The 13025-nt window shown below is 40.0% G+C and overlaps 1 protein-coding gene across 2 annotated transcripts in view; it reads left to right on the top strand.

The window, feature by feature from the left end:
• The first annotated feature begins 11061 nt into the window (after nt 1-11061).
• ATP6V1H (ATPase H+ transporting V1 subunit H) overlaps nt 11062-13025 on the top strand; it is a 132924-nt gene continuing 130960 nt past the window's right edge. Inside the window, exons 1-2 of one of the 2 annotated variants that reach the window (XM_032422037.1) lie at nt 11062-11383; nt 12718-12873. In XM_032422037.1, the coding sequence (XP_032277928.1) occupies nt 12761-12873 (113 nt within the window). In that variant the 5' untranslated portion in view covers nt 11062-11383; nt 12718-12760. The remainder of the gene's footprint in view (nt 11384-12717; nt 12874-13025) is intronic. The other variant, XM_032422038.1, reaches the window with a different exon arrangement.

Genomic DNA, 13025 nt, shown 5'->3' with positions numbered 1-13025 from the left:
TTGCTCTTTTTTTTTTTTAAGATTTTATTGATTGATTGATTGATTGATTGATTGAGAGAGAGCCTGAGCACACACGTTGGAGGTGGGGAGAGGCAGAGGCAGAAGGGGAAGCAGACTCCTGGCTGAGCAGGGAGCCTGATGCGGGACTCGAAGCCAGGACTCCGGGATCATGACTGGAGCCAAAGGCAGACGCTCAACCAACAGAGCCACCCAGGTGCTGTGTGGTTAGTTGCTCTTAAATTTTGTTTTCTGGGATACAAGTGCATTTACAGGAATTAACTCTGGTTTAGGTTTTGGTTTGCTTTTGTAGGCTACCCAGCCATTGCAGCCATCTGGGTTGAATGGCCTCCTTCAACAATAGTGTATTACAAACTGCTGAGGACCAACTGGCTGACACACATGCTCCTCACAAACCAGGGAGTCAGGCAGCCATTCAGGCAACACTTGGCCATGCTCTGTTTCCTACCCTTTGTCTCCTTATAATCAGGATCTGTATTTTTCTGGGTAGTGACTGATTGGTGGTCCCTAAAAGTTATGTCCACATCAAATCCTAGGAATCTGTGAATGTTTCCTTATTTGGAAGAGGTCTTTGCAGATGCATTTAAGTTAAGGATCTTGAGATGAGGAGATCATCTTTAAATGACCCTAGATCCAATGACAAGGTCCTCATAAGGCACAGAGGTGGAAGCAGCATCATGACCGAGGAGGTAGAGATTGGAATGCTACAGGCTCCAGAAGCTGGAAGAGGTAAGGATTGGATTTTTATCCCAGAGCCTTGGGAGGGAGCAGAGTCCTGTTGTTACCTTGATTTTAGATTTCTGGCCTCCAGAACGGAGAAAGAAGACATTTCTGAAACTTCTGAGTTTTTTTAGCCAGCCCCCAAGTTTGTGACAAGTTTGGCGCAGCCATCCCGGGGAACTAATACAGTCAGAAATCCTTTTCTTAGTCTGAAGCAGTGTTTCTCAATGTTTTCTTCATTTTTGCCCAATCCAGAGGAGGAAAAAAAATTAAACTAAATTTTAAAGTGACTTTGGTTTCTCCCTAACAAGAGAAGTTAAATACTAAGAAAATTTTGGCAGGTAGGGTTGAGTCATTATGGGTCACAGACCATTGTAATGTCTGTGGTTTTCTCAACCTCAAGGACGATTTTGCCACCTTGAAGACAATATTATCCCCCAGTTTCCACTGAGAGCACAGGCCTACAAATATAGGAAATGATTAAAAAGGAGAAAATTACTAGGCAAGGAAGCATCGACAATGTGGATAGCATCAGTGGAAATTTAGGTCTAATAATTTTCTGTTTTAAAGAATGGGTGTATTTGGAGAAAAAGCTATTAAAAGTCAGTATGCAATCTGACTTAAAAATGTAAAACTTAAGTTTTAGATTAAGTAGCAACTGAATGATACAGATAGTGTTATAGGTAAGTCATGGGTTGGGCCTTGATTGATGGGTGTGGGTGATTAGCGGAGGAGAGACAAGAGGGCATTCCTGGTACAAGGAGAGAGGTGGAGTGAAGGAGAGGACACAAAACTCATCTGGTCTAATAAGCTTGTGATAACAGCTGGATTAGAACCCAAGGGAAGTAATGGTGTTGGGTCCATATTGCAGGGAGCATTGAATGCTAGATCAGGAAGTCTGGATTTTGTTCTACGGGCAATAGGGAGGCTGTGCATATTCTTCATTAATGTTTATGTCCTAATCTCTTCTTTTTATAAGGACACGAGTTATATTGCATTAGGGCCCACCCTAAGTGCCTCATTTTAACTTAATCACCTTTTTAAAGACCCTACGTCCAAATACAGTCACATTCTGAGGTACTGGTGATTGGGACTTCATCAGATGAAATTTGGAGGAAGGACACAATTCAGCCCATAACAGTAGTTATATAAATCAATTTTATACCAGTGGTTTAACTTGTTACATTTGAGTTTTTAATGTATTTTCCTCCAGAATAAAAATAAATTCAATCTTTTAATTATTCTTTTTAATTTCTTCTTCTCAGCATCTGTACTCTTGACACATTGATATGAAACTTAGATATTTTCAGACTCAACTTACAAGAAAGTTATGATAGAATAAAATTTCTATCTTCTCTCAGCTTTACAATGAAGAAAACCAGTGTTTTCAACTATTTGTAAAAATGACAGCTTAGTATATCCTTTGTTTATATGTGTTAATCAAAGATATTTTATTATAATCAAAATACTTTAAATTGAATTACTTGATTTTTATCAAGTTTAATTTTTGGTTAATTCATTGAAATATGAAAATTACCGTGGTGAGAGCTCTGTTTATTATTTTCTCTACTCTGACCAAAAATATATATATAGCATATGCTGCAGTTTGAATAATTCCTAGGTCTACCAATGACGTTCAACTCCTTTTTGTAAAATGGCATTAAGCATTCATTTTTGTGATATCTTGAAGTATGATATTTAAAAAGTATTTTGAAGACGAAGACATACATTTGGCCTTGAGCCCTGGACCCCTTTCCACCATCAGAGCTAACAGGATAATGAGGAGACGTGTGTTAGGGTGGGTGAATGCAAACCCTGTTTATCTGAGTGCCTCAGGAAAAAAATTCTGCATGAATAAAATGAAAACTTTCTTGATTTCTCCACTTGGTTTACTTTGAAACCTGTCCTGTGAATAAGTAAGTTTTTTTTTATTATGTTCAGTTAGCCACTGTACAGTACATCATTAGTTTTTGATGTAGTGTTCAGTGATTCATTAGTTGCATATAACACCCAGGGCTCATCACAACACATGCCCTCCTTAATACAGATCACCCTGTTACCCCATCCCCTCCCCCGCTCCCCTCTGAAACCCTCCGTTTGTTTCCGTGGGGTCCATAGTCTCTCATGGTTCATCTTCCGCTCTGATTTCCCCCCCTTCAGATTTCCCTCTCTTCCCTGATGGTCCTCCATGCTATTGCTTATGTTCCACATATGAGTGAAACCAAATGATAATTGTCTTTCTTGATAAGAAATAATAATTTCTTGATAATTGACTTACTTCACTTAGCATAATCCCCTCCAGTTCCATCAATGTGAATAAGTTAAGTTTAATTTGTGGTAGTGAGAAGTCATCTTCATAAAATTTTAGGGAGATAATAGTCCAGATAGCTCCTTGAAATATAAAAGAGAAGTTAAAAGATTGGTTATTGGAATTTAATCATACCAGACAAGTTAAATGAGTGGCTCTTTGATCATGTTAACTTCAACTTTTATTTATTTTTAATTTTTTTAAAGATTTTATTTATTTATTTTAGAGAGAGAGAGAGTGAGAAGGAGCATGAGAGGGGAGAGGGTCCGAGGGTGAAGCAGATTCCCCGTTGAGCAGGGAGCCCAGCGTGGGACTCGATCCCGGGACTCCAGGATCATGACCTGAGCCGAAGGCAGTCGCTTAACCAACTGAGCCACCCAGGCGCTCAACATCAACTTTTTTAAAAAGTTCTATAAAACTTGGGGCGCCTAGGTGGCTCAGTCAGTTAAGCATCCTGGGATCAAGCCCTGTATCCTGCTCCCTGCTCCGTGGGGAGCCTGCTTCTCCCCTCTTCCTCCCCCTGCTCTCTCTCTCTCAAATGAATGAAATCTTAAAAAGGAAAGTTCTATAAAACTGTAATCATCCTTAAGTCTGCCCTGAAACTTCTGTCACCAATGCCAGGAGTCACCTCCTAGTAACAGAATATTTTGGTCCCTTTTCTGTCCTCCTTCATGTGACCTGCCTATAGCATCTGACACAGTAAGCCAGTCCCTCTGTTTTGAAACTTTCTCTCCCCTTAATATTGTCAGTCTTCCGTAGATTTTTTTCCCCTACCTATCTGGAAACTTCTTTTCATTATTCTTTTCTCTTCCTTATCTGTAAATCCTGTCCTCAGGATTCTGTCCTTAGCCTCCTTCACTTCCTACTCTTGGCTGACTGCATCCATTCTTGAGACTGGAACTTTGTCTTCCACACTGATGATACCTACATCATAACTCCAGTCCAGACTCTATCCTGAACTCTAGAAAGATCGGTTTAACTGATCCCTTGTCATTTCCACCTGGGTATTCCGTATGAATTTCAAATTCAACATGTCCATGTGCCCGGCACCAACAGGTCTATTGTATCTAGACTTGCAGGACTGCTTTCAGAAAATAGAGATCAGTTTTGCTCAAATATATTTTGCTGGTAGGCATTAAGAGGGAATAGGTGAATAGGTTATGTCCTGCTTTCAAACTGACTTACCAAAAGAAACTTTACCTGGATATCATATATGAAACTCTGGGCATAGTATAGAATACATTCCAATTTTATCCTAGTTCATCTTTATTCACATAGCAATCCATATCCCATAACTAAGTTATTAACAAAAGTGATAAGAAGGGAGGATTTTGATATTTGTTTTTTTCAGATGTATAGTTCAAATTCTTGTTTTTCTCAGAAATTCTTGACATCTTATGACTTATAATATTACATTGCTTAAATTCCAGAATTCCACATCCAATCTTTGTCCTTTAGGCACCCACCATGACATGAATTGCAAGAAGATTTCTTCCAATATCAGAGGCACTGAGATCTATATTTTATATCTCAATAGCAGAAACTAGTTCCCCTATAAGTGAGGAATAAAGATAATGATGACATGAGAAAACTGAGGATATTGGGAGACCAAAGGAGGGACATATATTTATTGGTATTTAGCTATTTAAAATTTTTATCTATCTATCATCTATTTATCTATCTATCTATCTATCTATCTATCTATCTATCTATCTATCATCTATTATCTATCTATCTTCATCTATCTATCTAAATTCCAGTATAGTTAACATACAGTGTTATATTAGTTTCAGGTGTAAAATATAGTGATGCAACACTTCCATACATCACCCAGTGCTCATCAGACAAGTGCACTCCTTAATCCCCATCACCTATTTCACAAACCCCCCTGCCCACCTCCCCTCTGGCAACCATCAGTTTATTCTCTAGAGTTAAGAGCCTGCTTCTTGGTTTGTCTCTCTCTCACTCTTTTTCTTTTCTTTTCTTTTTCTTTTTTGCCTTTGCTCTATAAGCAAAGAGAGTTTTCCCAACACCATTTCTGTTTTGCCTTTGCTCATTTGTTTTGTTTCTTAAATTCCACATATGAGGAAAATCATATGGTATTTATCTTTCTCTGACTTATTTTGTTTAGCATTATACTTTCTGGCTCCACGAATGCTGTTGTAAATGGCAAGATTTCATTTTTTATGGCTGAATAATATTCCTCTCTCTCTCTGTGTGTGTGTGTGTGTGTGTGTGTGTTTGTGTGTATCTCACATCTTCTTTATCCATTCATCTATGGATGGACACTTGGGTTCCTTCCATCTCTTGGCCATTGTAAATAATGCTGCTATAAACATTCAGGTGCATGTATCCCTTTGAATTAGTGTTTTTGTATTTTTGGGTAAATACCCAGTAGTATGATTGCTGGAGGGTAGTTCTATTTTTAACTTTTTGAGGAAACTCCATACTGTTTTCCACAGTGGCTGCACCAGTTTGCATTCCCACCAACAGTGTAAGAGGGTTCCCCTTTCTCCACATCCTCACCAACACCTGTTATCTCTTGTGTTGTTGATTTTAGCAATTCTGACAGATATGAAGTGATATCTCATTGTAGTTTTGATTTTCATTTCCCTGATGATGAGTGATGTTGAGCATCTTTTCATGTGTCTGTTGGCCATCTGAATGTCTTCTTTGGAGAAATATCTGTTCAACTTTTAATTGGATTATTTGTTTTTTGGGTGTTGAGTTTGAGGAGTTCTTTATAGATTTTGAATACTAACCCTTTATTGGATATGTCATTTGCAAATATCTTCTCCCGTTCCATGGGTTGCCTTTTAGTTTTGTTGATTATTTCCTTTGCTGTGCAGAAGTTTTTTATTTTGTGGTAGTCCCAATAGTTTATTTTTGCCTTATAATATAAAATATAAAATATAAAATAGTATATTTTATTTCCCTTGCCTCGGGAGACATATCTAGAAAAATGTTGTTACAGCTGATGTCAAAGGCATTACTGTTTGTGTTCTCTTCTACGATTTTTATGGTTTAAGGTCTTTAATCTGTTTTGAGGTTATTTTTGTGTGCAGGGTAAGAAAGTGGTCTAGTTTCATTCTTTTGCTTGTTACTGTCCAGTTTTCCCAACACCATTTGGTGAAAAAATTGTCTTTTTCCCACTGGATTGTCTTTCCTGCTTTGTTGAAGATTAATTGACCATATAATTGTGGGTTTATTTCTGGGTTTTCTATTTTGTTCCATGGATCTGTGTGTCTGTTTTTGTGCCAGTACCATATTGTTTCGATTACTACAGCTTTATAATATAACTTGAAGTCTGGAATTGTGATGCCTCTAGCTTTGCTTTACTTTTTCAAGATTCCTTTGGTTATTTGGGGTCTTTTGTGGTTCCATACAAATTTTAGGATTGTTCGTTTTAGCTCTGTGAAAAATGCTGTTGGTATTTTATTTTATTTTTTATTTTTTATTTATTTATTTATTCTTAAAGATTTTATTTATTTATTTGAGAGAGAGAATGAGAGACAGAGAGCACGAGAGGGAAGAGGGCAGAGGGAGAAGCAGACCCCCTGCTGAGCAGGGAGCCCGATGTGGGACTCGATCCCGGGACTCCAGGATCATGACCTGAGCCGAAGGCAGTCGCTTAACCAACTGAGCCACCCAGGTGCCCCGCTGTTGGTATTTTAATACGGATTTCATTAAATGTGTAGATTGCTTTGGGATTATGGACATTTTAACAATATTTGTTCTTCCAATTCATGAATGTTTCCTTGTGTCATCTTCAATTTCTTTTATCAGTGTTTTATAATTTTCAGAGTACAGGTCTTTCACCTCTTTGGTTAGGTTTATTTCTAGATATCTTATTATTTTTGGTACAATTGTAAATGGGATTGTTTTCTTAATTTCTCTTTCTGCTGCTTCATTATTAGCATATAGAAATGTAACAGATTTCTGTACATTGATTTTGAATCTTGCAACTTTAGGAACTTATCACTTCTAGCAGTTTTTTGGTGGAGTCTTTTGGGTGTTCTACATAGAGTATCATGTCATCTGCAAATAGTGAAAGTTTGACTTCTTCCTTACTGATTTGGATGCCTTTTATTTCTTTTTGTTGTCTGACTGCTATGGCCAGGACTTCCAGTACTATGTTGAATGAAAGTGGTGAGAGTGGACATCCTTGTCTTATTCCTGACCTTAGGGGGGAAAGTTCTCAGTTTTTCCCCATTGTGAGTATGATGTTTACTGTGAGTTTTTCATATATGGCCTTTATTATTTTGAGATATGTTCTGTCTAGGCTTACTTTGTTGAGGGATTTTATTATGAATGGATGTTGTACTTTGTCAAATGCTTTTCAAAGGAGGGACATTTTAAGAAGAAAGAAACAATACATTTTGATGAAAGCTTAATTTATCATTCTTGGGCTGGAAATAAAGCAGGAAATATTTTGCTGATTTAAGAAAATAGCATTATCTGTGTTTCAGCTTTTGGGAATTTATTAGTACATGATTACTTTATGCTTCTCCTCTCTCTAGGAAAGCTTTTTCTCCTATATTTGCTTTCAAAAGGAAACACCCAGACTTTTGCTTCTGGCCAAGGCAGAATGACTGGATGAATTTACCCTTTCAATTAAAGCAACTAAAAAACTTGACTAAGTATATGAAAAAAAAACAACAACAACCCAGTACTCAAGACATTGGATGTCAGCAATGAAGGGCACCAATCCCCAAGAGACAGGAAACAAATGAAGTGAGCCTTATGGATGCCCTGGCTTACTGCTTTGAGAAAGTTTTCAGGCTCCGGCTTGGGGACGGGGACCCAAGTATGGAATGGTGGTCTCCCTGAAGTGAGGAGAGGAAGCAGGGGGTTTGGAGAGGCCCTGGTAGGTAGAGTTCCTAGGGCAGAGTACTGGTGAGGAAGAGCTGCATAGAGTGAGACTTTGGGGAATCTTCACAGGGTCCCTCTTGATTTTTCAGCTGAGTACTGATCGTTGTACTTGTGTAAGGAGACTAGTCACGGCTGGGGAAAGAACCACCCAAAGGATAGAAGAAACAATCCTTGTAGCTTATAAAAGGCTGGGCTTAGCACCTGTTCTCAAAGTGGGAACACTTAAAACTCACAAGGTGTTAGGTATTCAGAACTCAGAGGATTTTGCTTCAGTATTGGGGAAAATTAATCCTAGATGACACATTGCTTTAGTTCTGCCTAACAAAGCTTAGAAGCAAGACCCCAAGCGATTAAGTATGTTCTGGAACAAAACCCAAGAATATTTATAGGAATAAAAAAATTATCCCTGCACCCAAGAAGGTAAAGTTCACAGTGCTGGCATTTAATAAAAAAATAACCAATACCTTGTGAATTATAAGCGTGTGTACTCTTTCTCTCTCTCTCTCTCCCTCCACCATGTGAGGACACAGTGAGAAGGTGGCTATCTACAAGCCAGGAGGAGACCTTATCACTAATGAAAATGGCCAGCACCTTGATCTTGGACTTCCAACCTCTAGAACTGCGAGAAATAAAGTCCTGTTGTTTAAGCCACTCAATCTGTGGCATTTTGTTATGGCAACCTGACCTGACAAAGTTTTCTATTTTTTTCCTTTTTTCTTATTTTTTAAAAGATTTTATTTATTTGACAGAAAGAGACACAGCGAGAGAGGGAACGCAGCAGGGGGGAGTGGGGGAGGGAGAAGTAGGCCTCCCGCGGAGCAGGGAGCCTGACTCGGGTCTCAATCCCAAGGACTCCAGGATCATGACCTGAGCTGAAGGCAGACGCTTAACGATTGAGCCATCCAGGCACCCTCTATTTTTTTTTCTATTATAATAAAATTTTGCACTGAAAATCCTTGTATAGTTATCTTGACACACTCATGCTGAGAGTTGCCTAGCAGAGATTCCTGAAAGTTTGATTGCTTGGTTATGGTGTGTGCACATGTAACATTTGAGTAGATACTTATGCTGTTCTTCCTGGCAGTGCCTCTCAGTGTTCAGGTGTGCCACAATGATGTCATTCTGTAATGGTAAGGGCGTGTATTCCCACCACAGCCTAGAATATGCCTTCATATTTCGAATGACAGATTGATCAGATAGAGGTAATCATCATCCTGCTTTCTCCATAGGAGCACTACTGACATTTGTGGCCAGAAAATGCTTTGTGTGTGGTACTGTGATGGTATCCCTCCCCAACACTTATCATCCCCAGTCCCTGTGCACCAAATGCCAGCAACACTCCATCCCTAGTCATTGCTGTAAGCCCAAAGTCCCACCCCTGAAGGGGTTACTTTTCCACTCCCCAAAACGCTGAAACACATATCAAGTTTAAAATATTATAGTTAAAAGAAACAGTTTTGTGACCTATAACTTTGTTAACAATGAATTTTTTTTACTGAGCTATTATTGTGGTTAGTATCTGCGATCTTTTTTTGATTCTAATTCCACAATTTTCTTAGTTAAGCAAGTCCTACATTAATTTAGGCTACAATTTCACATGTAAATGTACTCAATCCATAGCATCAAATTTATTAAAAGAAAATTTCAAATAAAAAGAACAACATAAAGAATATCCATGTACATTATTTAGATTTAAAAAGGTTAACATTTTGGGACGCCCGGGGGGCTCAGTTGGTTAGGTGTCTGCCTTCAGCTCAGGTCATGATCCCAGGGTACTGGGATGGAGCCCAGCATTGGGCTCCTTGCTCAGTGGGGAGCCTGCTTTTCCCTCTGCCTGCTGCTCCCCCACTTGTGCTCTCTCTGACAAATAATTAAATAAAATCTTAAAAAAAAAAAAAGGTTAACATTTTGCAGTATTAGGTCAAGTTTTTAAAAAATTTTACTTTAGAAATACAATGTAGATATCATGTAGGGCCCCTCTGTATGTTTCCTCAACCAGTTACACTAGTGTGGATCCTTCCCTCTATATTTGTGATAGGCAGAATAATGTTCCCCTAAAGATGTGAATATGTTAACTTACATGGCAAAAGGGAAACAAGGTTATGTATGTGGTTAAGGTTAAGGACCTTGAGATGGGGAGAGTTGCTTGCATTATCCAGGTGGACCCAATCTAATCACATGAGCTCATAAAATCAGAGAACCCTTCTGTGTCCAGAGAGAGAGAAAGAAAGAAAGAAAAAGAGAAAGGGAAAGGGAAAGGGTGTGTACTCGCACTGTGATGTTGCTGACTTTGAAGATGGAGGAAGGGGGGACATGAGCCAAGGAATGCAGGCAGCTTCTAGAAACTGGAAAATATAGGGAAATGGATTGAGACCCATGTCAGGCTTCTGACCCAAAGAACTATAAAAAAATTAATTTGTGGTTTAAGCCAATAAATTTGTGGTAATTTGTTAAAACAGCAATAGGAGAAAAATTATATACTATGTGTTTACTCACAGTCTTTAAAACTTGACTGTAATGTAGCATTTTTAGTAGAAATGTGTTGGTTCTACTTATAAATCCCTTTCAGTGCTGATTAACAAAAATATGCTATTACATATACCTGACTGCCCACTAGTTGTAATATGGAGTAGTATTACTCATTATTATCTTAAGACAAGGAGGATAGCTGAGGCCTGGACTGGGGCATTCTTGGGCTCAAGTCAGGGTTGCAAATTTGCATTATCGGTAAACACGAAAACTTTTTAAAATGTAATGCAAATACTACATGAAACATAATTTGCTAAACCTGCAACCGAGGGCAAGCTAACTTTTGTAATCCACGTTTCAGGATCAATTTCATACTTAAAATCCGAGTAAGAACGCCTATTTCATTGAGGTGTTAAATCCACGTGGAAGTCAATCTATTTAAAAACATTAAATCAAACATTTCAAAAGAATGACGGTTAAGAGAAACAAATTTTGGCCTGACTCGGCCTTGGGCTGGGGACGTCGGCTGCCCCCAAGCGGGGCTCTGGGTTTCGGGGTGGTGGTCCCCACGTGCCCATCCTGCTCCCCTCCCTCCCGACGGGCCAGCCTGGGCTTAATTTCTGCGTGCCTCCGGGGTCTCTGTCGGGGTCGCCTGAACTCCAGCTCCCCGCTGTGTGTAAGGCCCTTCTAAGGGCAACGGGGCTCCGCGAGCTGTTTTGGATCTTCCCGGCTTCCGGCTTCCGGGCTGTCACGTGCCTCTGGTCACGTGACTGACACTGCTGTCATTCTACTGCGGCCGCTCGGGCTTCCTTCTGCCTGTGCCGCCCTCAACGTCTCCTGCGTGCGGGAATCTCTGCACTTCCCGGGGTCTGTGGCTCACTCCGCCTCTCAGGCCTCTGTACCGGGCCGGAGACGCCGACTCGACGCTGACTCGGCGCCCCAGCCGGGCTGCGGCCCCGACGGCCTGGACCGCTGCATCCTCCCTGCCGCCTTTGGGTGAGTTGTGGGGTCCCCAGGGTTCGCGAAGTAAGGCCGCACTCGCGTTGTTTTGTCCCCTACCCCAGCGCGAGGGAGGCGACCCCTGCGGCTTCCCAGCTTCCCTGGTGCGTGCTCGTTTTTCGCCGCGCAGGCCCCTCCAGCCCTCCTCCCGCCCGGGTCTCCAGATCTCTTTTCCTTCCAGGCCTCAAGTAGGTTTACGGAATTGGAGCTCCTCCCCAGCAGGAGCAGGGAAGGTGAGGGGTGGGCAGGGGAGAGGGGGAGACTTTCCCCAGGATTGGGCCACGGCCCTGGCCTGCTGAAGATTCGAGTTGTTCAGGGATTTAGATGACGGTGATGAGGCACCTTCACCTACCCCAGGAGAGGCCGCTGGGCCTGAGTCCGCTCGGTGTACCAGGGTTCCAGCCTGACCCGGACAGAGCCAGTTTTCTCTCTGCCATACCTGTGTGTATTGCTTTTGCTTGTTTAGGCAGCAAACCCTCAGATGTAGAGATTAAGTTCCAAACTGACTAAGGTCATTGGGATTGCAGAGCAGAACTTTGGGTATGGTTTTAGTTTCTTCGTGGCTCTGGCAGTGAACTTATATTTTGTGAACCAGAACCTATATATTTTGTATTGAGATAAAATCAGGCTTAAGCGTTTTACCAGTAAATTTAGAAGTGAGAATTTCATAAAAGCTCATTATTGTAGGTTCTTGTCATTACACCAGACTCCCGTTGTCGGTTGTACCTAAATTGTAATTGGTATTTGTTCCAAAACTTTCTCCCAAAATTGAGTATGAAAATACTGTGAACTTTGGTTGAAAAAAGAAAGCTCTTTCTTTGAAGAAATGCCATTCCCACTTTGGGATTTTTAATTTGAATGAGTCATTTTAAAAGGCACTTGTAGGTTTTTTTGTATATGTCACTTAAAAATGATGTTTAGTAAATGTAAGTAGAATAATTGGTCTTATCTTTACTCTACAAGTTATTTTTTTCTGTCAGAAGAAAGTTGGTCCCAGTTGTATACGTTTAAATTGTATGCCTATTTTATTAAAGCATGACTTCTGATGTCAATATCTTAAAGAGTTACTTTAAAAATCTTGCTGCAAGATTAGTGCCAATAATTGAAAAGCTTTTCCTGGAAATGAAAAAACCTTTAGGGAACACTTTTATGGGGTGGTGGGTAATTGGGCAAGATCTGAAAAATAATATTAATATTTAATATCTAGGATATTCAATATTTGAGTGTCTGGGGAGAGTAAGGAGATGATGATATTAATTATAACAGCAATGATAGTAGTAGTTGTTAAAAAAAATGATAACATCTGGTATTCTGGTTTCACCTTGCATCAGAATTGAAGATCTGTTGAAAAACATCCAAGATCATAAAATCTAGATGACCAAAATGGATATCCGAGGTGCTGTAGATGCTGCTGTTCCAACGAACATTATTGCTGCCAAGGCTGCAGAGGTTCGTGCAAACAAAGTGAACTGGCAGTCTTATCTTCAGTAAGTACCAGTTTGCTGTGAGTCATGGATAATCATGTGCTTTTGCATCAGACTTTTTCATGATCATGCTTCTATGAGAGAAATACTGGAAAAATACTAATAAATGTGGAAGAAAACAGTTCCTCCTTAGAAGCTTACCTGACATAGGACGT

The sequence above is a fragment of the Phoca vitulina genome, unplaced genomic scaffold (genome assembly GCF_004348235.1).
Source record: "Phoca vitulina isolate PV1807 unplaced genomic scaffold, GSC_HSeal_1.0 scaffold25, whole genome shotgun sequence".
NCBI classification, from domain to species: Eukaryota; Metazoa; Chordata; class Mammalia; order Carnivora; family Phocidae; genus Phoca; species Phoca vitulina.
The sequence above is the reverse complement of the archived record's forward strand: the minus strand, read 5'-3'. Positions and strand labels throughout refer to the sequence as shown.